At 46.1% G+C, this 22,054-nt stretch overlaps 1 protein-coding gene across 4 annotated transcripts in view; it reads left to right on the top strand.

The window, feature by feature from the left end:
• The first annotated feature begins 9,591 nt into the window (after positions 1 to 9,591).
• ENTPD4 (ectonucleoside triphosphate diphosphohydrolase 4) overlaps positions 9,592 to 22,054 on the top strand; it is a 32,911-nt gene continuing 20,448 nt past the window's right edge. For 2 of the 4 annotated variants that reach the window (XM_069066843.1, XM_069066832.1), the window contains exons 1-2: positions 9,592 to 9,726; positions 16,261 to 16,376. In XM_069066843.1, coding sequence (XP_068922944.1) covers positions 16,369 to 16,376 — 8 coding nt within the window. In that variant the 5' untranslated portion in view covers positions 9,592 to 9,726; positions 16,261 to 16,368. Of the gene's footprint in view, positions 9,727 to 12,808; positions 12,916 to 16,260; positions 16,377 to 22,054 lie in introns of those variants that run through there. The other 2 variants (XM_069066844.1, XM_069066839.1) reach the window with 2 other exon arrangements.

The following is a 22,054-nucleotide window of genomic DNA, read 5'->3' as shown; positions in this document are numbered from 1 at the left end:
ACCTTGGGACCTTTCCAACTGACTTGCTGAGGAAGCCTTTTCTCCATATTGCCTCCCCCATTAGAGTGGAACGTCCTTTAAGGCAGGGGCTGTATGATTTTTTCCTGTGTGTCTCCATTGCTTAGCACAATGCTTCAGACACAAGTGATTAATAAATACTTCATTCATTCATTCTTGTTTGAAAAACCATGCTGAGTGCTGGGGATATGAAGACCAAAGCCATGCAGTTCTTCCCCTCAAGGAGCTTATATTCAACAGTCCTCACTGGGAGGTTATCCTGACATAGCTTTCAGTTCATTTGATGAGATTGGTCCAGTGGTCCAGTGAGCCTGAGCTCAAATCTAGCCTTACTTCCTGGTTGTGTGACCCCACACAACTTAACCCTCCTTGTCTCAGTTTCCTCATCTGTAAAATGAGTTGGAGAAGGAAACGATAAACCACTGCAGTATTTCTGTCAAGAAAACCCCAAATAGGATCACACACAGCTGGGCGTGTTGCCTAGTGGATAGAACTCTGAACTTGGAGTCAAGAAGACCAAGTTCAAACCCTACCTCAAAGGCTTAGTTGTGTGACCTTGGTCAAGTCACTTAATCCCTCTTGGCCCAATTCTACTTACCTATAAAAAGGGGTATGCTTGAAAATCTCTAAGATTTCTTCCAACTCTAACCAATGATCTATGCATTACTATATAGCTTGGAAGATAAAAGTTACACTGACCCCCACAGGAGAATATGAAATAGATCAATAGAAAGACCCCTGAATTTGGAGTCAAAAGATGTGGGTTTGAATGTTGGCAGTCACCTAACTTCCCTGGTCAGTTGGTCAGCTACCATTTATTAAGCAGTTACAGTATGCCAAGCCCTGTGCTAAGCATTGGTAATACAAATCCAAGCAGAAAGTCCCTGCCCTCAAGGAGCTGATATTCCAATGGGAGAAGACAACACGTAAAAAGAACCTGAAAGGGACAAAGGTGACCAAGGCAACCTGGTGCCAGGGCTTTGTGAAGTACATCCTGAGCACAGCCTAGAAAGGAGGAAGAGGACTGAGGTAACCTGTTGCGAGAGCTTGGTAGAGAATGCCCTGAGAGCAGCCTAGAAAGGAGGAAGGGGACTGAGGTAACCTGGGGCCAGGTCTTAGTGGAGTATGCCATGAGCACAGCCTAGAAAGGAGGAAGGGGACTGAGGTAACTGGGTGCCAGAGCTTGGTGGAGAATGCCCTGAGCGCAGCCTGGAGAGGAATGAGACACAGCTGGCCTGCTCTGGGAAGAACCATCAGAGGCAACAGAGCCCAATGTGTACATTCCAGGACTGGGCTGAGGCTGAGGCTTCAAGGTGAAGAGCTGGGGTGTAGTGGAGGAGGTCCACAGTATAGCCTGGAGAGGAAGGAAGAATGGCCTCAGTTTCCTCGTCTATGAATGGGTGGGTTAGACTATATATCCTCAAAGGGACAAATTTATGTGTTATCAGACTCAGACCAAAGCTACTATAGCATGTTTAGGCAATCATGTTGTTCTGGTGTCCAGTGAAGAATCTTGAGTCCATGCCATATGAGGGCTGATTGGAGGAACTGAGGCGGTTTGGCATGGAGAAGACTGAGAAGGGAGATAATTTCTCTCTTCAAGTATACAAAGTACTGTCAGGTAGAAGAGGGATTAGCTTTGCTTTGTTCAACTTCAGAAGGCAGAACTACAGGCAATGAGGGGAAGGTACAAAGGGTATAATGCATACTGAGTATCGGGAAAAGCCTCCTGCCCGTGCACGGCAGCCATCCCCAAGTGGAATGGGCTTCCTGGAGAGGGAAAGGGCTCCCCTCCTTGGGTATTCCCAAGAAGTAGGGGCTGGACAGCCACTTGTTATAGGGAGGAATCTTCTGACTTGGGCTAGACCAGATGGGCCACCAAGTTCCCTTCTGTCTCTTAGATTCGGAATTCTGAAACACCAGGGCTTCATGGACTGAGTAAGATAACACCAATAAATAATTGGGACAGAAGAAAGGGACAGTACCTGTGATTTCAATATTATGAATTCCTGGTTGAGAAAATTCCTTCTACTAATGCAGGAGCAGGGCTTCTTACCCTGAGATCCACGAACCAGTTTTTTTAATTTTTAAAAGTATTTTGATGATTGTATTTTAATATAACTGGTTTGTTTTATTTCTATCTGTTTAAGAGTATTATTTGGAGAAGGGGCCCGGAGGTTTTGCCAGGCTGCCAAAGGGGTCCATAACACACGCACTAAAAGGCAACTAACCCCTGTCTTAGAGAGTGGCCTGGGATACTCAGAGAGGTATCAGAGAAGTGCTTCCTGTCAGGCCAGCTCTTTCCACAATGCCATGATGCCTTGGTTGTAGTGCTAATAATTCCCATGTCTATACTACTTTGAGGTTTGCTGAATTTCCTCCCCACCCTAACTCTATGACATAAGTAAACTGCTTGGCCTGAGTGAAGGAGCAGCTTGAGGGGAAGAGAGGGAGGAGGTTGCTGAGAGGACTGACCCAGAATATGATGTTTGGAGACACAACAAACAAACCCCTTCTCTGGGCTCCTCCTCTGCCCCAGCAGGGAGGTCAGAAACCAGCTGTTTTCACAGATGATCCCTCAGCATGATCAGGTCCCAGGAGGTCACATTGGAGCCCTAAGCTGACCTCCCGTAGGAGGTGGGATAGGGTGAGTTGGAAGACTTTCCCGGGGCTGAGTGTCCCTGAAGAGAATAACAACCTCCAGGGACTTTTGGGAGGACATCCTCAATCCAAAATCCAAAATCCAAATCCAAGTCCACCTTCCCTCCCCCAGTACAGATTGCAGCCCATCTCCTTCCAAGCTGATATGGAAAAAACGTTCTGTGACCAACAGGGGTGGTCTTTCAGAACTCAACTAGCCCCAAATTAGCCTCCTCCTTCAATGAGGTGGGACCTTCCAGAGCTTGTGTTCCCTGGCCTGGCTTTGAGAACCCAGGAAAGGTCCCCTCTGGGTCACCATGAGGTATCAGAGGAAGTTACAAAGGGAAGTTGGTCCCACCAGCTCCTGTGGGTTCAGTCATTGTCAGTGAGCAGAGGTCCTTTCAGAGCCAAATCTATGAGTTACCTGTCCAGCTTCCCACCTTTACCTGAATACCTGGAGCCACATCAGCCTCACTCTCCTGAGCTCCAGGTCTTCACCTACAGTTGCATGCTGGACAACTCCATGAGGATTTCCCAGAGGTGGCAAACTCAGCAGCCCCAAACGGAACTCACTATCTTCACCCTCTCCCTAACCCACACTCCTCTCCCTAACTCCCCTGCTTCTCTCAAGTACACTAGCTTCCTTCCTGTGGCACGGATTCACAGCCTTGGAGTCCTTCTCTCCTCTTCCTCATCCTCCATGTCCAATCAGCTACCAAGCATTGACTTTCCTTCCTCCACAACATCTCCTGTGTCCTTCCTTTTTTTTCCCACTCAATGTCTCCTCCCTAATCCAGGCTCTCCTCATTTATTTTCCAGACTCTTACAAGAACCTCCCAATTGGTGTCTCAGCTTCTAGTTTCCCCCCCCCCATCCATCCTCCATATGACAGCTAAACTGATATAAAAACGCAGTATTTATTAAGTACCTACTATGTGCGAAATATTGCTCTAGGTGCTGAGAGAACAAACAAAAAATGAACCAGTCCCTCTCCTCAAGGAGCTTAAATTCCACAGGGGGAAGCAACATGTGTGTGTTATATTAAAAATGAATACGAAGTGATTTTTGAGGGAAGGGCTAGGGTAGCTGGGGGTGAGGGGAGATCAGGAAAGGCTTTCATGTAGGTGGTGGCATCTGAGCTGAGCATTGATGGGAACAAAGGTTTCTAGGAAGTGGAGATGAGCAGGGGAGCATTCCAGGTATGGGTATACCAGCCAGTGTAAAGCCTGAAGACAGAAGACAGAGCGTTATGTGTGAAGGGCAGGAAGGTCACTCTGGCCAGACTGTAGAATGTGTTTGCAGGGGAGTAATGTCCAGTCAACCTGCAAAGGGAGTCGATGTCAGGTTGTAAAGGGCTTTAAATGCCAAACACATGAGTCTGCATTTGATTCTATGGGCAACAGGAAGCCACTGGAGGTTGTTGAGACTGGTGATTTAAGATTCACTTTGGGAGCAGAAAAGAGAGGGACCAGAAAGCAACACCAAGTCACACGTTTTGCTTCCTGAAGAGGTTGGAATGTTCCAATAATTGGACAGGCAGTAAAGGTATTTAAGTCTCCATAACCAAGGAAATTAGGTACCTAAAGCAGGAGACGTGATAGAGAATTTGAAAGAAGTCCAATGGTAATATGAGAAAAATACATCTGAGCCCCCTCCTTAAATAGAGGCCCCTGGATCTGCCCTCCAGCCATTGGGTCCTATCAGAGGGCAAAGGGGACTGATTAGATGAGAGTGTCCAACAGTTCCAGTCTTGCAGCATTGGGATATTATCCAGTGAAGAGTTTCCTGGGGAAGGAAGGCATGATGGAGAATTCCAAAGAAGATTCAAATCCTACCTTTGAGAGTGAATACCTGTGGGACCCTGGGTTAGTCATTTATCCTCTTTGGGAATTCAATCCCCCTTTGTGAGACAAAAGGGTTTGATTAGATAGAGGATCTCCAGAGTTCTTTCTAGCTTGATGGAGCCACAAGCAAGCTCTGACTCTTCCATAACAAAACGACTTGTCTTATGAAGATCACCAGCATCAGCGAACAACCTTATACCTAGTCACGCATAGAATGTGGTCTAGATGTGCTGGCCTGCCCTAGAGGTCATTCTGAATGACCTTTCTCCTACTCTTAGCCTGCCAGGACACTTGGTAGGGATTATCCAGGTGGCTCCTTGATTTAAAGGGACACGGGATCCAAAACCAACAGGAGTCACTTTAGCCTCAGAGTTGTAGGAAACACGGATGAACAATTCACAAGACTCATGTAACTTTAAAGTTGGAAGGTCATAGAAAGATAAATCAAAAAATGAATGAACAAATATAGAGTTGGAAAGGCCCATAACTAATCATTGAATTATAGAATACCAGAGCCAAAAGTAGTCCCATCAAACAAACTTACAGAAGAATGCTAATAATGATTGTTATGATAACTAATGTTTATATGGCACTTTAAGGTTTGTAAAGTGCTTGGTAAATATTACCTCATTTTGCCCCTCACAAAAAAGACTAGGGGCAGGTGCCATGATGGCAGATATGGAGGCAGAGAGGTTAAGTGACTTGCTCAGGGTCACACAACTGGCAAGCATCTGAGGCCAGATTTGCACTCAGGTTTCCTGGCTCCATGTCCAGTGCTCTAACCACTGTACCATCTAGAAGAGAAGGAAGGGACTAAACCAACATCACACAGGAAGTAAGCAGAAGAGTCAGAATTTGAACTCAGGTCCTCTGACTCCGTTGCTTAGTGTCTTTTCCTGTGGCTATGCTAGGCTGACTCATAGGAAGAGACCTTGCTAAATCATCAGATCATGGGGTTCTTAACCTTCCCTGTGTCCTAGACCACTGTGGGCAGCATCTGAGAAAGCTAATATCCCCCTTCTCAGGAGAAATTTTTTTTAAATAATTGAAAACAATGCTACATTTCTGTTAAAGATTAGTGGAAATATAAATTTTTTTCTATTTAGTTTACCAAAACCCTGAAATCTATCTATAGACCTCCCCAAACCTCTTAATAAAAGACCCTGTTCTAGTCCAAACCCCTCAGTGTCTAAATGGGAAAGCTGAGGTTTAGAGACAGAGGATGTTCCAGACCACGCCACAAAACAGGGGGTGGAGCTGGGACCAGCAGCGGGTAAAGATGCTGAATCTGGAATCAGAGGATGTGGGCTGGAACTCTGACTGTCACTGACTCTCTGAGTGACTAAAAACAAGTCATTTCACTTGTTTGGGCATCAGTTTCCCCATCTGTAAAATGGTGGGGTTGGATTAGGCAGCCATTATAAAGTTCTTCCTAGCTCCAGGCTTGTGAATGTATGAACAATATAACATCTCCTGATTTGAGCCCTTCAAATATTACTTTCTAGCTCTTTTTTCCAGACAAATTCCAGAATTCCAGTGAGGTGAGGGCAGGGTCGGTTCTTGGAAGAACCTGTCCTTCTTTATAAGTCACTTTATCCGGACCTCAGCCCTATTCCTTCCCCCTATTAAACAGGACAGCTTCCCTGGCCTCCTGGCCTCAGGAATGCCATGCCTCCAACTGAGACCACTTGTAAAGTACTCAGAGATCCATGTAGACCCAAGTTACACAAACCCAGTGAGATGTTTCACTTTTGTTGGCAAAACAATCCCCATCTTCACAACCAGTTTGCTAGTGAGATTGGGTGTGGGTCAATGGATTCCCCCTTCTGCAGTCAGATCAGACTCTGTTCTTGTGAGCCAGGACAGATGGCTTCAAGGTGCCCAGGCCTGAGGCTGCCCATGTTGGCAAAATGAGCTATCCCAAGTAACTGAGAATGGTGATAAAACAGAAAGTGAGATTTGGAGGCTCAACATCTGCTGCCTAGCCAGTGCTCCTGATGTGACTGACCATGCCAATCCCTGGAAATGCTCCTCAAGTCTAAAGAAGTAAACATGGTCCTGAAATCCCTCCTAGAATGTGAGCTGGAATGGACTGCGGAGGGCACTGAATCGCACCACTGCTGCAAATGGGATCTCCACTACAACGTTTGTTACCCACAATCAATCACCTACAATGCGCCAAGCACTGTGCCAATGGGGGAGGGGTGTGGTACAGAGACAAAAGGCCGTCCCTTCCCTCAAGGAACTCCCAGTCTAATGGGTCCCAAAACTCATTGATGCTTTCCCTCATTCCCCTAGTTGCTGGTACCCTCCTGTCCGTGAATCCTGAGAGGTGGTGGCATGTATTCTGACTTACACTGTTGAAATGATAATTATGCAAAAGATAGTCATTGGTTCCAGCCCAGTGGAAATTTTCAGGGCAAATTTTTGTAATATGCACACTTTGTGAATAGCTAATCATTCTTGCACAGTAAGTGCTCAGCTTAGTTTCTTCTACTTGAGGAAGAAATCCAAAGGCTCAATCCTGGCCGCCCTGCTCTGGTTACTTCTGTGGCAGGTAACAGGTGACCCCCACCCCTCCCATATACACCTCTAGTCTTCAGAATCATCAGGGACTTGACTCAAGAGTGCTCCCTACTAGATTATTATGGCCACCACCTCTCCTCTCTGGCCTAGCTTCATCACTGCCCAGTTTAATTATTATCTATCCATAAATAATGCAAGTCTTTCCTTTTTCCGTTACACTGATCTCCAAAATCAACACTTAGCTGCCCTTTGGGTGGTTTTAAGCCTTACCCCCATGCCTCAGCACAGCATGGGGTAATACTAGTCTAGACTGTGGGCTCTCCCAGCAGCCCCACAAGCTCTGGCAAGTTCTACCATGATGGAATTACATGCCTGGCGACAGACTGTCTGGCTGCAGTTGGGGGACAGGCACTGAGGCCCAGCCCCAGAACCCCAGCCTCCAGGGGATGAATTCTCAGTCCAAGGTGACCCATGGTTAAGCAGCACTCTGGGGAGGTACACTAGGAAATATAATAACAAATACAGAAACTGTCCACAAATTACAGGAAATCAGTTCATCTTGGTCTTGGTCTTCTTAAAAGCTTTATGATGCCTTTTGTTTTTTTAGGCAGACACTCTAAAATTAGAAGTTGGAAAGCAGGTGCCAGCATGCCCTGGTAGAGGGAGTTTCTTCACCCAGGAGTCCCCTGAACCAATGACATCATAGGTCCCTTTCTGTACCTTTGTCATTTCATCAAAACAGGCAGAACTGACTCAAAAACAACGGCACCTGACAGCCTCTGCACTTTTCTTCCCACCTCTTTCTTCAGAGAAGGGAGCATGCTTCATTATTTATTCTCTGGGATTGAGATTGGTTATTACAATTAATCTAAGTTTGTCTGTTAGCATTGCTTTCATTTTTTTTTAATGGTCATCACTTTGCTCTCCTGGTTCTGTTTACTTTGTTCTGCATCTGTTCATACAACTCTTCCCAGGCTTCTCCGAATTCCTCATATTTTTCTGTCCCACAGTTTAATAATATTTACCAATCTTCATAGGCTACAGTTGTTCAGCCATCCCCCGGTGGATGGGCTCCTATAGTCTTACAGAATGAGAGTTGAACCCGTCTCAAAGCTCATTTGCTCAACACTCTTCTCATTGGTTGAGACTGATGACAATACACCATACCTGCATGAGGGTTGGTGTTAAGAGAGAAGAGAGGTCCTAACTGGTCTTCCAAGCTTCAAGATTCAAGAAAGAGTGGTTCCAGACTCTCTTTAGCTCCATGAAGGGAAAATCTCTGGGAAGAAGCCAACAAGGAACTTCCCCTTGATTCTGTCTCCATCCTCCACTTGCTTCACTGCAGATTTCAGGGAATAACCATGGGTGAGATCTGAGACTCTTTGTCTTGGTTGAGCTAAGATGCTTCATGGTCAAGGAGAGAGTGCCTTCATTTTGGGTATTGTCGGGTGTACTCTCATCTCTTTTGTTTCTGGTTTCTATTTGCTGTCAGATGGAATGAACAGGTTCAGGGCTTTATCTGCTAATCACGTGGTCTTTGCGGAGCTTGACTAGTTGAAGGGGTTGCTATCTGGCGCTGGGCTTGAACCCCTAGACTAACCAGGTGAGGTGGGTAGATATTATTCCATCTCTCTGCCCAACCTCCTGCCTGGGGGGTTAGAGCCAGACTGACAGGAACCAGGCTCCTTTTGGAGAAGTATGGGTGGAAGGGACCCTAAAGATATATCTAAGTGGTTCTAGAGTGATCCATATGTACACACAAAGCCTTCCGGGGCAGCTCGTACACACCCCTAACAATAGTTGATAAACTTTTATAAAGCGTCTGCTAAGTGCCAAGCACTATGCTACATGACCTTAGAGGCCATCTGGTCAGAGGACCTGGATTCAAATCCTGCCTCCAATACTCTGACTCTAGTCCTTCCTTCCCCATCAGTAAATGGAGGGGTTAGGCCCCATGGCTAAGGGAGCCAGTGGATTATCAGTCACTCTGGTGGTTCTTATGTAAAAATAGCCTTTTTAAGCGATCAAACCCTGGCTTGGTGTAGAAAACTCCCACCCGGGGGGACGTCCTCCTCCACTGCAGATCACAAGTCCTCTGGCAACCAGGGCTGCCCAAATAGGGCATTATTTGCCTCGCTGTCTCTTAATTTCTTTTATTTTTAAAAGCCCAAAAGCTCTGGAGTTTTGGGTGGAAACCCCACAGCATGGAGACGTCTTAATCCAATGCAGATTACCTGATGCTCCTCTGCCGAGGCACTAGCGACTAGGCCAAGGTCACCTTGTCGGCCTCTACCTCTCAAGCCACAGCTCTCCAGGGAGCCTGTCATTCTGGGCTCTGGGCAACTCTCACCGCGCAGCCCAAATTGCAGGGGCCGGAGGCCCGCCCCGGTTACCTCGTAGGCCCCGCCCCTCCAGGAGGTTCCCCCTCCCCACGGCTCTGGGCCTTGGCCCCGCCTCCTCGCTGGCTTACGTGCGCACGCGTGCTGCGCCGTGACGTAAGCCGCGCCGACGCCGCCTTCGGGCTCCGGGCGGTCTCCTGTGGAGCTGAGAAGCTGCAGCGGCTCCGGAAACGCTGCCGCGGGAGGGAGGCGGGTCCCCGGCGCTGCCTCCGTGCCGCCCGGGGCCGAGATGCGCCGGGCCCGCCGCGCCCTGCTCTCGGCGGCCCTGCCACGGCGGCGGAGGCGGGGCGGCGCTGCAGGTGAGGCCGCCGCGGGCGGGCCGGGAGGGGGCCGCACGAGGCGCCTTTGTCGTGGCCGTCCCCCGGCTCGGCCTCTCCCTCTCTGGGCCTCGGTTTCCCCTCCGTCCCCTCCTGCGCCGCAGCGCCGATCCAGGGACCTCCCAGACCCTCCTAACCCTGCCGAGGGCAGGAAACAGGCCCGGGCCGGCAGGACTCGAGCCCAGCACTGTGCGCTGTGCCCCCTTTGAGCTTTGGGAGAGGTTTCCTTTTCAGGGAGGCAGGTCATGCTGGCATCCTAATGCCCCCCTTGTGCAGATGAGGAGACGGAGCCCGGGAGGCTGAATGGCATTCCCAGGGCTCCCCGTAACTCTTGGGTGGGATGTGGGAGGGGGGACCCGCTGCAGCTCCTGAAGTCCTGGGGTGTGCCCGGCGGAACTTGAACCCAGGTCTTCCCGACTCCCAGGGCTGTTCTCTGTTTGCTCTGCTTTGCCGGATCAAGATTGTAGAGACCATTTAATCTAATGCCCTCATTGCACAGATGAGGAGACTGAGGAAACGGGGTTACTTGACTTGGCCAGGGTCACACAACCAGTAAATGTCTGAGGCCAGATTTGAACTCAGGAAGATGAGACTTTCTGTCTCCACTTCGCTATCCCTGCTAAGCAAAGAGCCAGGTATAAAACCAAGGGGGAGGAGTGTTCCCTAATGAAAAATGAAAGACATTTTTTTCCAGAGAAAATTTAAGAACCAGCATTTATTTAAAAAAAAAAAATACACACTCAGGAGAGGCATTCTGGCATTGTAATATGTTTTTAACACTTTAAGATTTAAAAAAAAAGAATTTCCTCCCTGTAAATCTGTAACATAATATAGGGATTATTATGTTTTCAGCCCTGGGGTAGCTTGAAGGAATCCATTTCCTTTAGCTTTTCTAAAATAATAGTAAGACCTTGCATTTGTTTACACAGCACTTTCCTTCAAAGCAGTCCTGTGAGATAGCAGTATCAGTGTTACTTTCCCCATTTCATACATGAAGCAGTAATAATAGTGATAATCATAGCTGGCATGAGGCTCAGGGAAGCTGGATTGCACTCAGGTTCACACATGTTTTATCAATGCTCAGCATCCAACCCAGATCTTTTAATTATAAGATTGATGATTCTTCCAATACACAGAGACTTGGTAAGTAATAGAAAGTAAAATTGTGGTATTGATTGAATACAGGTTGAAGCAGGCTATTTTTCGCTTTCTTTCATTATTTTTTCTTTTATTTGAGTGTTGTACAAAAAAAATGTTTGGCATGATTGCACATGTATAACCTTAAAAAAAAAAAAAAGAAAGTAAAGTCCTATTGTCTGAAATTACAGTAAGAGATGGTAGCAAATTTAGAAATCTACTCAAAACTTCTAATTTTACAGATGAGGAAATTGATCCAAAAGAGTTAATGTGATTCTGTCAAGTTCATGGTAAGCCAGGGCTCAAACTACTCTCTCCAAGGAGACCAATGGTATCTTGCCAGCTAAAAGCAGTAGGCTTCTCAGTCTTCATGCTCTCTGGCCCTTGCAGCTTGACACTGTTGACCACTCTTTCTTCTTGGTACTTTCTTCTCTCTGGGCTTCTGTGACTTTGCTCTGTCTTGTTCCCCCCTTGTTTGAATGTACCGCAGTCTCCTTTCCTTGATCGCCCTCCTTCTCCCTCAAGTTCAGCTTGGCTTTTCCAAGGCCTTTCCCTGCATTGTTCCCACTCTGGACTCATGTTCTTGGTCTTGTGAGTTCAGTTACTATCTTTATGCATATGACTCCCAGATCTATATGCAGAGCCCTTATCTCCCCACCTGCCTGTTCAGTCCCCTCATTTAAATGCCCTAAAGGTACCTCAGATTTAAAATGTCAGAAACAGACCTGTGTTTCCCTAAAAAGCCTCCCCGCCTTCAGACTTCACTGTTTCTGTTAAGGGCACCATCATCTTTGCAGTTTCCCAGGCTTACGGCCTCTGGCTCCTTCACCTGCATGGATGGTTAGTTGTCCAGCCTGGTTGATTACAAAGCCGCCTGCATCTGTCATTTTCCCCATTGACACAGCTGCCACCCGCGTTCAGACATTGCTCACGTCTGGCCCGGGTGGACTCTTTAATTGTTTCTTGACAGGTCTCCGTGCTTCCGCTGTCCCCTCTAGAGACAGAGCATCCTTCAGGCAGGTGCAGTGCTGCCCATGCCGGGTCTGTGCAGAAATCTTCAGTAGCACCCGGGGCCTCTGATCCCAAATCCCAGATCCTCAGCCTGGTGTCTCAGTACCTGCCTAGGCTGCCTTGCGCCCACCTGTCCTACAGTCATTCATTAATCTGACTCCACCAGAGGCAGTCTTCAGATAGGTTTGGGAAGGATCCAGATGCCACGTACTCTGCATTCCCGCTGACCTGACTTCAGGGCCTGGCGCTCCTTGTGTTCTCTGCTCAGGCCTGTGCTCACGTGCAGAGTGCAGCTCTCCTCCTGCTGTCGCCCCTGACTTTGCTTTCAGGGCATAGCTCACTAGCCTCCCCTTCCTTATTAGTGCCCTCCCCTTCCTGAAATCTTTGTATTTGGGGCTTTAGATTGTCCCCAGGGAGGCTGGAACTTCTCCAGCACAGCCACCTTTTCATGTTCATCTGTATTTGAAGTTCCTGGCAAACTGCCTTAAAAATGTGCCTCGTGCCCTGGCCTCCCCCCCCCAGTGCTTTTCCCATTACTCCACACTGCTTCCTCTTAAGGGAACAATCTTACAGGTCATATAGTCCTAGCCACCTTCGTTTTCTCACCAAGAAAACTGTTACCTAGAATAGGAGAGGGAAGCTTCCAGATTGGATGACAAAGCTAGTACTAGAGCCCTGGTCTCCTGCCTTCCTGTCCTGGCTTCATCCTTACCCCAGGATGACCTTGCTTTGTGGCACAGAGCCAGACACAGACCTGGCTGGCTCAGCAGACCCAGGGTGCCCCTGGTAGGAGAAGTCTCTGTCCCTACGGCCGACTCTTGCCTCCCTTGGCTGTTGGCTTCCTACCCCGGCTAGCTGGATGATGTCACCACTCCCTGGATCTTCCCCCTCTCGTACACGTTGGCAGGTCTGGTGTAGGGAGAGCCCAGAGGGGAAAGTGATGGTTGAAAATGTTCACAGCCCTGCTGAGCAGACTGGTGACTTTCATCTAGCATCACCTGATGTCGTGCAAGAAGTATGGAGGTAGGATTTTTGTTGAGAGTTCATATAAAAATATGAAAGCCATAAGTAGAAATTGTGAGATGTTTTTGTTGTGCTTAATGGCCACAGGTTTCTCTTTGGCAAATTGGGACTGACTGAAATTGCAGGATGCAGAGTATTGTACAGCAAGAGTGTTTTAAAAGGAAAAGTTCTGTCATTAAGAAATGTCCATGTTCGAAGATGATCTGCAGGTTATTAGCATATTCCCTTTTCAACTTAATTCTGGTTCCATCTCACATGGCCATCTTTTAATGCACTTTACGTAATTTAATGAAAGTAAACATTTTTCAGCCTTGGAAAATGTTGAAAGGAGCCTGCTTGTTCTATCTTGAATTTACTCTGTCATTGCTTTGTGCTATTTCTGATTGTTGAATTGACTGAATTATAAAGTGACATAGGATTTTCCAAAGCTGCTTGATTTTTGTATTCACATGCCTTCTAGGTAGCTAACCATGTTCAGGTTAATGTATAGGGAACTGTGTGCTCAGTATTTAATTCAGCAAGAAGTTAAGGAGCACCTTATCCCTGGGCCCTGTGGTGAGAGTCACAAAATAAGCTAAAACAAATGGTGCAGGGGAGGTCAGGTCCAAGAGCTGGGGTAGAGCCCTGGCCTCCATCCTGATAAGTATTTAAACCTCTTCGGACCTCCGTTATGCTTCTATAAAATGGACTTTAAACCCAAAAGTACCATATAGTTGTGAGTAATTACCACTAAGGAAAGACATGATACTTGTCAGTATTGATTAATTAGTAAAAGAATGTAACAAGACAACTCTTGGGCCATAGAGAATCAAGTATGTGAACTTGCAGCACAGATTAAGCAAAAATAGCAGAGAAATTAAAAATAATTTTAAGTCAGAGTTGTTCAGAAATGATTTCTTGGGGGAAGTAAGTGTTGACCTGAACCTTGAAAGTGTGGGGTTGGGGCTGGCAGAAGGGAAGGAGGAGGCAGGGTAATGGTGGCATTTTAGGTTTGAGAGAATGATGTTTACTAAAGGACGAAGGGCATGCATGGAAGGTGGTAAGGAATGTGGCCTCCCTGTGACATAGAACAGTAGCAGTAGCAATAGACAGAAAAACAGAACCAAATGGGAAGGCTTTGGAGGCCCAGAGATAAGCTTGGCTCTGCCCCCTACGCATTAGGGAGGAGTTTCAGGTTCTCCAGTAGTTGAATCATATGATGATGGAAATGTTTTAGGAAGGTGCCCCTCTCTGTGGTGTGCACATCGATGCCAGGGGATGGGGTGAGCAGTAGTTAGGAGGTTCATATTGGGACCTGGCATAAGAAAACAATGGCCTGTACCTCTATGGGGGCTGTATGTAAGAAGAAATGGCAACATTTGGTTAGTTATTGAATGTGAGACTAGGAGAAACTGGAAAAAAACAAGCAGAGCCATGCTCTTTGGAGAAGCTGAGAGATGCAGAGCACGCTGCTGCCTTCTGCAGACATGGTGGAGGGGCCAAGAAGGGTTGGGTCTGGGTATACTGAGTGTGAGTGAAGTGGTGCGGTGGGGATGGGCTGATTTTCCTATGAGAAATGGAGATGTAGGATTGACTTTGGGTCCAGGCTTAGTGATGTGCTGCTGAGCTGACTTGGAGGTCAGGCAAGGAGGAGAGATAGAGGAACTACAAGGCTACATGTTGCCTCCTTATTGGTCTGACTCACAGATTGGCAGCTTTGTTATTACACCTGGGCAATCTCTGTGCTACTCAAGAAAGCTCCCCCAGTTCCCCATGGCCTGTAGGTTAACATGCAAACGAACAAACCCTTCTGTTTGACTTCTCAGCCTCATCACAATCACGCCTCCTCCTAGCTTCTCTTCCTCGCTGTACATGGCACTCACTCCTGCGCACTGTGGCCCAGCCACATCAGCCTTCTCTGTGCTGGTCCCTGCAGCCCGCCAGCCCTTGTCTCCAGGCCCTTATGCTGGCTCCCACCACACCTGGAGTGCTCTCCTTCCTCACCTCCCAGCCCAAGACCCACCTTCTCCATGAAGCCTCCCCAGATCCCCCCAGCTGCTCACACCTCCTCTCCAGTTCCCAGGCTGTATTCTGTATCTAGTGGTTCTGCATCTGCTTCTCTCTGTCCATGCTGATCTATAATTGTTTCATTGTGTTTGATTAGGTCTCCCCAGCAAACAGCAGGTGCTCCATTGTTGCTTGTGGTCTGATTTCTCATACATCAGCCTTGCCTCCCCACGTAGATGGTTACCCTGAGCCTGGATCAGTCACAATTTCTTGTGTCGACTTAGTAGCTCCAGTCAGACGTCAGAGATGGCCTTGACTTTCTCTAAGGAGCGGTCTGATTGTGGCTTTCACCTGTGCCCCCACGTGGGGTGTTCTGTGGTTCGTACAGCACAGCTGTCACCGAATGATCCTGAGCTGCTAACTTAGCAATGCCAGATGCTCCATCGGGACTGTTGTCTCCTGCCATGCCTGTGGTGCCCGAGAGGCGTGGTGGGCCTCAGTGACCGGAGCTGGCAGCAGTCAGTCAGACAGGGCTGTCGCTGGAGACACACTTAAGGGCTCAGTTAAGCAGCAGCAGCAGCTGCAGACACCGAGAGCCATGGGCTGGACCCCGCGCAGTGGGGTCCACTGTGTGTCATGTGGTTGGTTGCTCACTAGTCTGTGAGCTGGTGGATCAGGGGGCATTTGTTTTCATCTGTCGTAAGTGCCTAAGACCAGGATGTGTCTTAATTTTTTTTTTCAGAATTTGAGATAAATATTCTTTCTCCCTAAACTCTGCTTTACATTTCGATAACATAAGGTATTCTGATGTTGTGAATGATGTCCTTGTCCAGCTCTCTAAACAGCTGCCAATAAAATGATGATAGCTAACATTTATATGGCACTTGTTATGTGCCAGGCTCTGGGCCAAGCGCTTTATAATCATTACATCATTTTATCTTCAAAACAGCCCTGGGAGGTAGGTGCTAGTTTCTATTCCCGTTTTACAGATGAGGGAACTGAGGCAGTCAGTGGCTAAGGACTTGTCCAGGGTCATATAGCTACCAAGTGTCTGAGACTGAGTATCTGTCTCAGGTCTTCCTGAATCCAGGCCTAGTACTCTGGGCCCTGTGGTGCCCCCTCTAATTACCTTCCAATTACCTGCTGTCTTCACCAAGATTCTTTGGGCAAGGACACACCAAGGCAGGGCCTGGTAGTCTTTATCCTTTCCCAGCACATCTGTGCTGGGGGTGTGATGGGGTCGGCAGTGGGCCACTCCAGACAACTCCTTCAGCTGTCATGCATTATTGTGAATTGTAGCAAATACATGATCAGGGGTGTGGAAGATGGTTTTGACTCTGTCATCTCTCTCATCTCCAGGAACAGGGAGGCTTTGGCTCTGTGGGTCCTCAGCTGCTTTTGTGACAGTGCATTGAAACGACTGAGACCAAGAACCTTGGTTTTATTTTTCCTACTGATCATCTCAGCATGGGGAGGTAAGTCCCTGGCCCCAGGGCTTGGTGTCATCCTCCATCAGAATAGGCTACATGAGTTCTGTCAGCTAGACAGTAGGAATAAAATTGCATGGCAGTAGTACCATCTCTTTTGGGCTTTTCTGATCCTAATGGGACTGACGTCACAAAAAAGTGTGACAAACCAGAGTGATGAGAAAGGGACCTGCTGTAACTGTCAGGGAAGGGCCATGAGTTCTGGTGTCTCAGACGTGGAATATCTGACTGCTGGACAAGAAGAAAGGCCCGTAAAGAAAGAGAAGAGAAATAAAGGAGGGGATTTCTTATTTTTAATGTCAAAACCTTGCACAGACCCTCCCCTTCTTGTAGTGGACTCTTTGGTAGGTTGTTAAAGCTCTCTTACCCACCGCCTGCCCTCTCGGCCCCTCCTGGTGCTCTCATCCTGTGGGTCTGAATTATAAAAGGATTGGCCTAGAGGGTTGGAAAGTTGTCAGAAATATTTTCTTGACTGGGAAGGATAATTTATTTATTTTCCATTCTTTTTTATTTTTTTCCCACTTAATAGTATTTTATTTTTTCCAACTACATGTAAAGATTCAGCATTCACTTTTATAAGATTTTGAGGTTCAAATTTTTTTCTCCCTCCCCTCCCCCTTCCCCAAGATGGCAAGCAATCTAATAGGCTATACATGTACAATAATATTAAACATATTTCCACATTAGTCTTGTTGAAGAAGAATCAGAACAGAAGGGAAGGACCATGAGAAAGAAAAAAGAGAGAGAGAAAATAGGATGTTAAGCTCTGTATTCAGACTCCAAAGTTCTTTCTCTGGATGTGGATGGCATTTCCATCAGGAATCTTCTGGAGTTGTCTTAGATCATCATATTGCTGGGAAGAGCTAAGTCTTAAAAGTTCCTCATCACATACCGTGGCTGTTACTGTGTAGTGCTGTCCTGGTTCTGCTCACTTCACTCAGCATCAGTTCATGTAAGTCTTTCCACATTTTTCTGAAATCTGCCTGCTCATCATTTCTCATAATACAGTAATATTCCATTACATTCATATATGACTGCAAAAGGGGTATATGAATGTAAGGAATACTATTGTGCTGTAAGAACTGATGAGCAGGTGGGTTTCAGATAATTTTCTTTTTTTACATTCTTTTCATTCTCGAATTCTATATTATTGAATTTCAATTGTTAAAGCAGTTTTGAATGTTCTTTTATGGTTCACAAGTTCCTGTTGTATTCTAAACAAAAGAAATTAAAACCTTGAACCTGCCTGTTGGATTAAACCAGCTTCAGGCTTAGCCCACAATACTTCTCCCTACATCTTTTCCTCAGGTCCAAAAAAACTTTTACTCAGAATTCATTGTGTGCAAAGCCCTGTGCTTGGTGTTGGGGACACAGAGAAAAACAAAAACACTAGTAGGTGCTGAAATTCTGCTTGATAATAGTTACTCTTGTAGTATTTGTTTATTTAGAAAAATACCTGTTGCCAAAAATGCTGCTCTAAGGCTGGGTTGATTGATTTGCTCAGTCACTCCCTTCTTCCCCGTTCTGTCTCCCTCAACTTGAAGATACAGATATCAAAGATGACCTTTACTTTCGCTAAGAAGCAGTTTGATTGTGGCTTTCACCCGTATGTCCACTTTTCCTGGACTTTGTGTGTCCTTGTGGCAGGATTTGTATGACACGTTCTCACTGTACCCCTTTGGAAACACTCCTCTCTAAACCCTCTTTATGTCTGGCTGACTAAATCAGTTCTTAAGGGACAATGTGAAGGAGAGCACAGTGGTGAGGGCTAGAACCGATCATCTTAGAGAATCCCCTTCAGTTCCCCAGGAGTGAAGGTGCAGCCTTGCTTGGTTACCTGAGACTCTTGGGACAGAAGGGAGTTGGACTGGGGACCCTCAAAGCCCACATGAGTTATACCACTAAATCCCACAATGCCTTTACATGATGCACATTATTTATCACATTACCATGTATATGATAGTGTTCATCACAGCCCCTCTATGTAGAGGCAGCTGGATTGCCTGGTTGTAAAGCCACACACAAGCAGCTTTCCAGAGAAAGGCTGCTGTGAACAGCCTTCAGGATTCTGATTACATAGTATGGTGAACACTATTTATTCAGTAACAAATCAGAGCAAAACATTCACAGAAAATCAGTATATACATTCACAATGTTACAACTTATCACAGAAAATCAAAATACAGCATTCGCAACAACTTATCACTAAAATGGCCATATAGTTTTCACCACAGTGGACACATGGTTTTGAACAAAGTGCAGTCATTTAGTCAGTCAATCACTTAATAACTCAATCATTCAATCATCCTTAAGGAGGCTAGGCTAGCCTGCTTAAGGGTCCCAAAATACAAAAGTAAAAGTTCTCCACTCATGGGGCACACTAAGTTACAAATCAGTCACTATTCAGTCATCATTCACTCTTCAGTCATCAGAAAATACAGAGGCCATCCACCCCTCCATCACAAGTAAATTACAGTCTTCTCAGTCAGTACACAGTATCCAGGTAAAGTCTTCTTTCAGCTTGACTCAGGGTAGGCTCTCAGATTCTCTGGATCCCCTTTCATGGTCCCAGCTCCTACTTGGATTCACCAAACTGTCACCTAGGTTCAAAGGCAGACAGCTCCCAGTTCCTTGTCCAGCTCTCCGTGCAGTTCCTCTTGCACACTGAAGCTCACAGTGTCCAGAACACCTTAAATCCTTTACAGTTTCTGTTCCTGGGAAGTCAAGGCTTAACAAAGCCACAAACAGACAAAATACCAGCACTACAGTCATGCTTCCTCAGTCTTCTGCTCCAGCTGGTCCTCGGAAATCCTCAGCAACTTGGCTGGCCCTTGGACTCAGCAGCTCCAGCTGGCCCATGGAAGTCTTCAGCAGCATAAGCTCCATTCAAAAAATCAAAATCACTTTATCCAGCCTCCATGTTGCTTGCTCCAAGAAATTCTGTCTCAGTTCTCAATTCTCATTTCTCTTCTCAGTTCTTCTCAATTCTCAGTTCAGTCTTCAGTCCAGCAGCTGCCCTGCCTCCACGATGCTTATCCCACGAAGTTCTGACTTTCCCAGCTGGGGTTTTTCCTTATATACAGCATTGCTCCTTGTTCAGCCCCTTCCTGTTACATCCAGCAACAGGGGTTCATACCTTCTGTTTCTTTCTGAGGCTTAATTTGAAACTAGGTGCTAAGTACCTCTTAGCTTTCCAATACAAACGGATCTTCAAATTTCATTACCATTACTGGTGGATAGTGCTGGGCCTGGAGTCAGGGAGACCTGAGTTCAAATTTGACATCAGCCACTTACTGCCTGTGTGACTACTGGAAGGGCAAATCACCTCACCACCTTCTGCCTCAGTTTCTTCAGCTGTAGAATGAGGGCAATAATAGCACCTGCCTCACAAGGTTGTTTTGAAGATCAAATGAGATCATATTTGTTAAGCACTTAGCTCAGTGCCTGAGTAGGCACTTAATAAGTGCTTATTTCCTCCCAATGTACATTATATTATCATAATACATATTTTAATTCTGCACTGAGTCATGCTGCATAGGGTCACAGAGCTAAAGACACAAGTAACTCTCCTTGATGAGGATGTGAGTTTCTGGGCTTCCAGGGACCTTTAGTCCAGAGGGGAAGGACCATTCATTTAACATGGAAGTTTCCGTATATATGACATACCAGAAAATAATGTTTAAAGAGGAAACTATAGGAGTTGGCATTATTTTTTATATTAAAAATAGCATCCAGGCCAAAGTCATTGTTATCTATGGGGCTAAATAATAGTTCTAGGATTTTTACTCCATATGCTCATTTGTGTTATGGCCATGAGTAATTATCCTTTTTTCTTTGCCTCAATATCCTCATATAAAGATGGGACAAAAATATTTAAAATAGGTGGAGCCAAGATGACAGAGTAAAAGCAGGAACTTGCTTTAGCTCCCACTCCAGCCACCTCCAGTACCTATAAAATATGACTAAACAAATTGTAGAGCTACAGAACTCACAAAGTGACAGAGAGAAACCAATCTCCCACTTAAGGCAGCCTGGAAGACTGACAGGAAGGTTCTATCACACTGAGCTAGGAGCTGAGGGCAGTCCTGTGTGAGCCGCAAGGTCCCAGACCTGGGGCAGCCCCGACCAGCGACACAGGTAGTCTGGAGCAGACTTCAGGAGAGAGAATCACCAGCAGCTGTGACGGTTTCTAGACTTCTCAACCTATAAATGCCAAAGAGAAAGTTAAAGGTCAGTGGGGAACCCTGCTGGAAACAGGTGATGGAAGAGTGCTATCTGGCCAATGCTCCCAGGACGAAAGGTAGCTACCTTCAGAGCTCCTGGCCTGCAGTTCATAGGGCGACCAAGTGACCATTCAGAGGGTAATCACTCTTGCTTTGACCTGCTTGGATCTGGGTCGCAGTCTTGGGTGGTGGTCTGGGGTGAGAAACATCAATGTGCTAGAGTTTGTGGTAGCTGTAAAGAGAGTGCCCTCCCCAGACCTCTGACAACATTTGCGAAAATCCCAGTGATTTGGGACACAGTTCTCTCCACTCTGGAAGCAGAGTTCTACTGTGGCAAAGACCTCAAAAGTCAGATAATTGGCTGGCAAGTTGAACAAGCAAAGGAAGTGCAATCAGACCATAGAATCCTTTTTTGGGGACAAAAAATGTCAAAAGGTGGAAGCAGAAGAAGATAACAAAGTCAAAACTCCTGCATCCAAAGCTTCCAAGAAAAATGTGAATTGGTTACAGGCCATGGAGGAGCTAAAGAAGCATTTTGAAAAAACAAGTAAGAGAAGTAGAGGAAAATTGGGAAGAGAAATGAGTGATGCAAGAAAATCATGAAAAGCAAGTCAACAGCCTGCTAAAGGAGACCCCAAAAATACTGAAGAAAATAACGCCTTAAAAAATAGACTAACTCAAATGACAAAAGAGGCCCAAAAGGGCAATGAGGAGAAGAATGCCTTAAAAAGCTGAATTGTCCAGATGGAAAAGGAATTTCAAAAACTCACTGAAGAGAAGAATTCCTTCAAAATTAAACTGGAGCAAATGGAAGCTAATGACTTTATGAGAAATCAAGATACTCTAAAACAGATCCAAACAAATGGAGAAGTAGAAGGCAATGTGAAATATCTCATTAGAAAAACCGCTGACCTGGAAAATAGATCCAGGAGTGAGAATTTAAAAATTATTGGACTGCCTGAAAGCAAGGATCAGAAAAGGAGCCTAGAAATCATTCTTCAAGAAATTCTCAAGGAAAATGGCCCTGATATTATAGAACCAGAGGGAAAAATAGAAATTGAAAGAATTCACTGATCACCTCTTGAAAAAGATCCCAGAAAGAAAAATCCCAGGAATATCATAGCCAGATTCCAAAGATCCCAGGTCAAGGATAAAATATTACAAGCTGTCAGGAAGAAACAATTTGAGTATTATGGAAACACAATCAGGATAACACAAGATCTAGTAGCTTCTACATTAAGGGATCAAAGGGCTTGGAATATAATATTCTGGAGGTCAAAGGAGCTAGGATTAAAACCAAGAATCACTTACCCAGCAAAACTGAATATAATGCTTCAGGGGAAAATATAGTCATTCAATGAAGTAGAGCACTTTCAAGTATTTTTTTTTTTTAAGCAATCGGGGTTAAGTAACTTGCTCAAGGTTACACGGCCAGTTGTTTCT

The sequence above is a fragment of the Petaurus breviceps genome, unplaced genomic scaffold (assembly GCF_028583685.1).
Source record: "Petaurus breviceps papuanus isolate PSGF00001 unplaced genomic scaffold, PetGlider_PUasm1.0 139, whole genome shotgun sequence".
Classification (NCBI taxonomy): domain Eukaryota; kingdom Metazoa; phylum Chordata; class Mammalia; order Diprotodontia; family Petauridae; genus Petaurus; species Petaurus breviceps.
The sequence above is the reverse complement of the archived record's forward strand: the minus strand, read 5'-3'. Positions and strand labels throughout refer to the sequence as shown.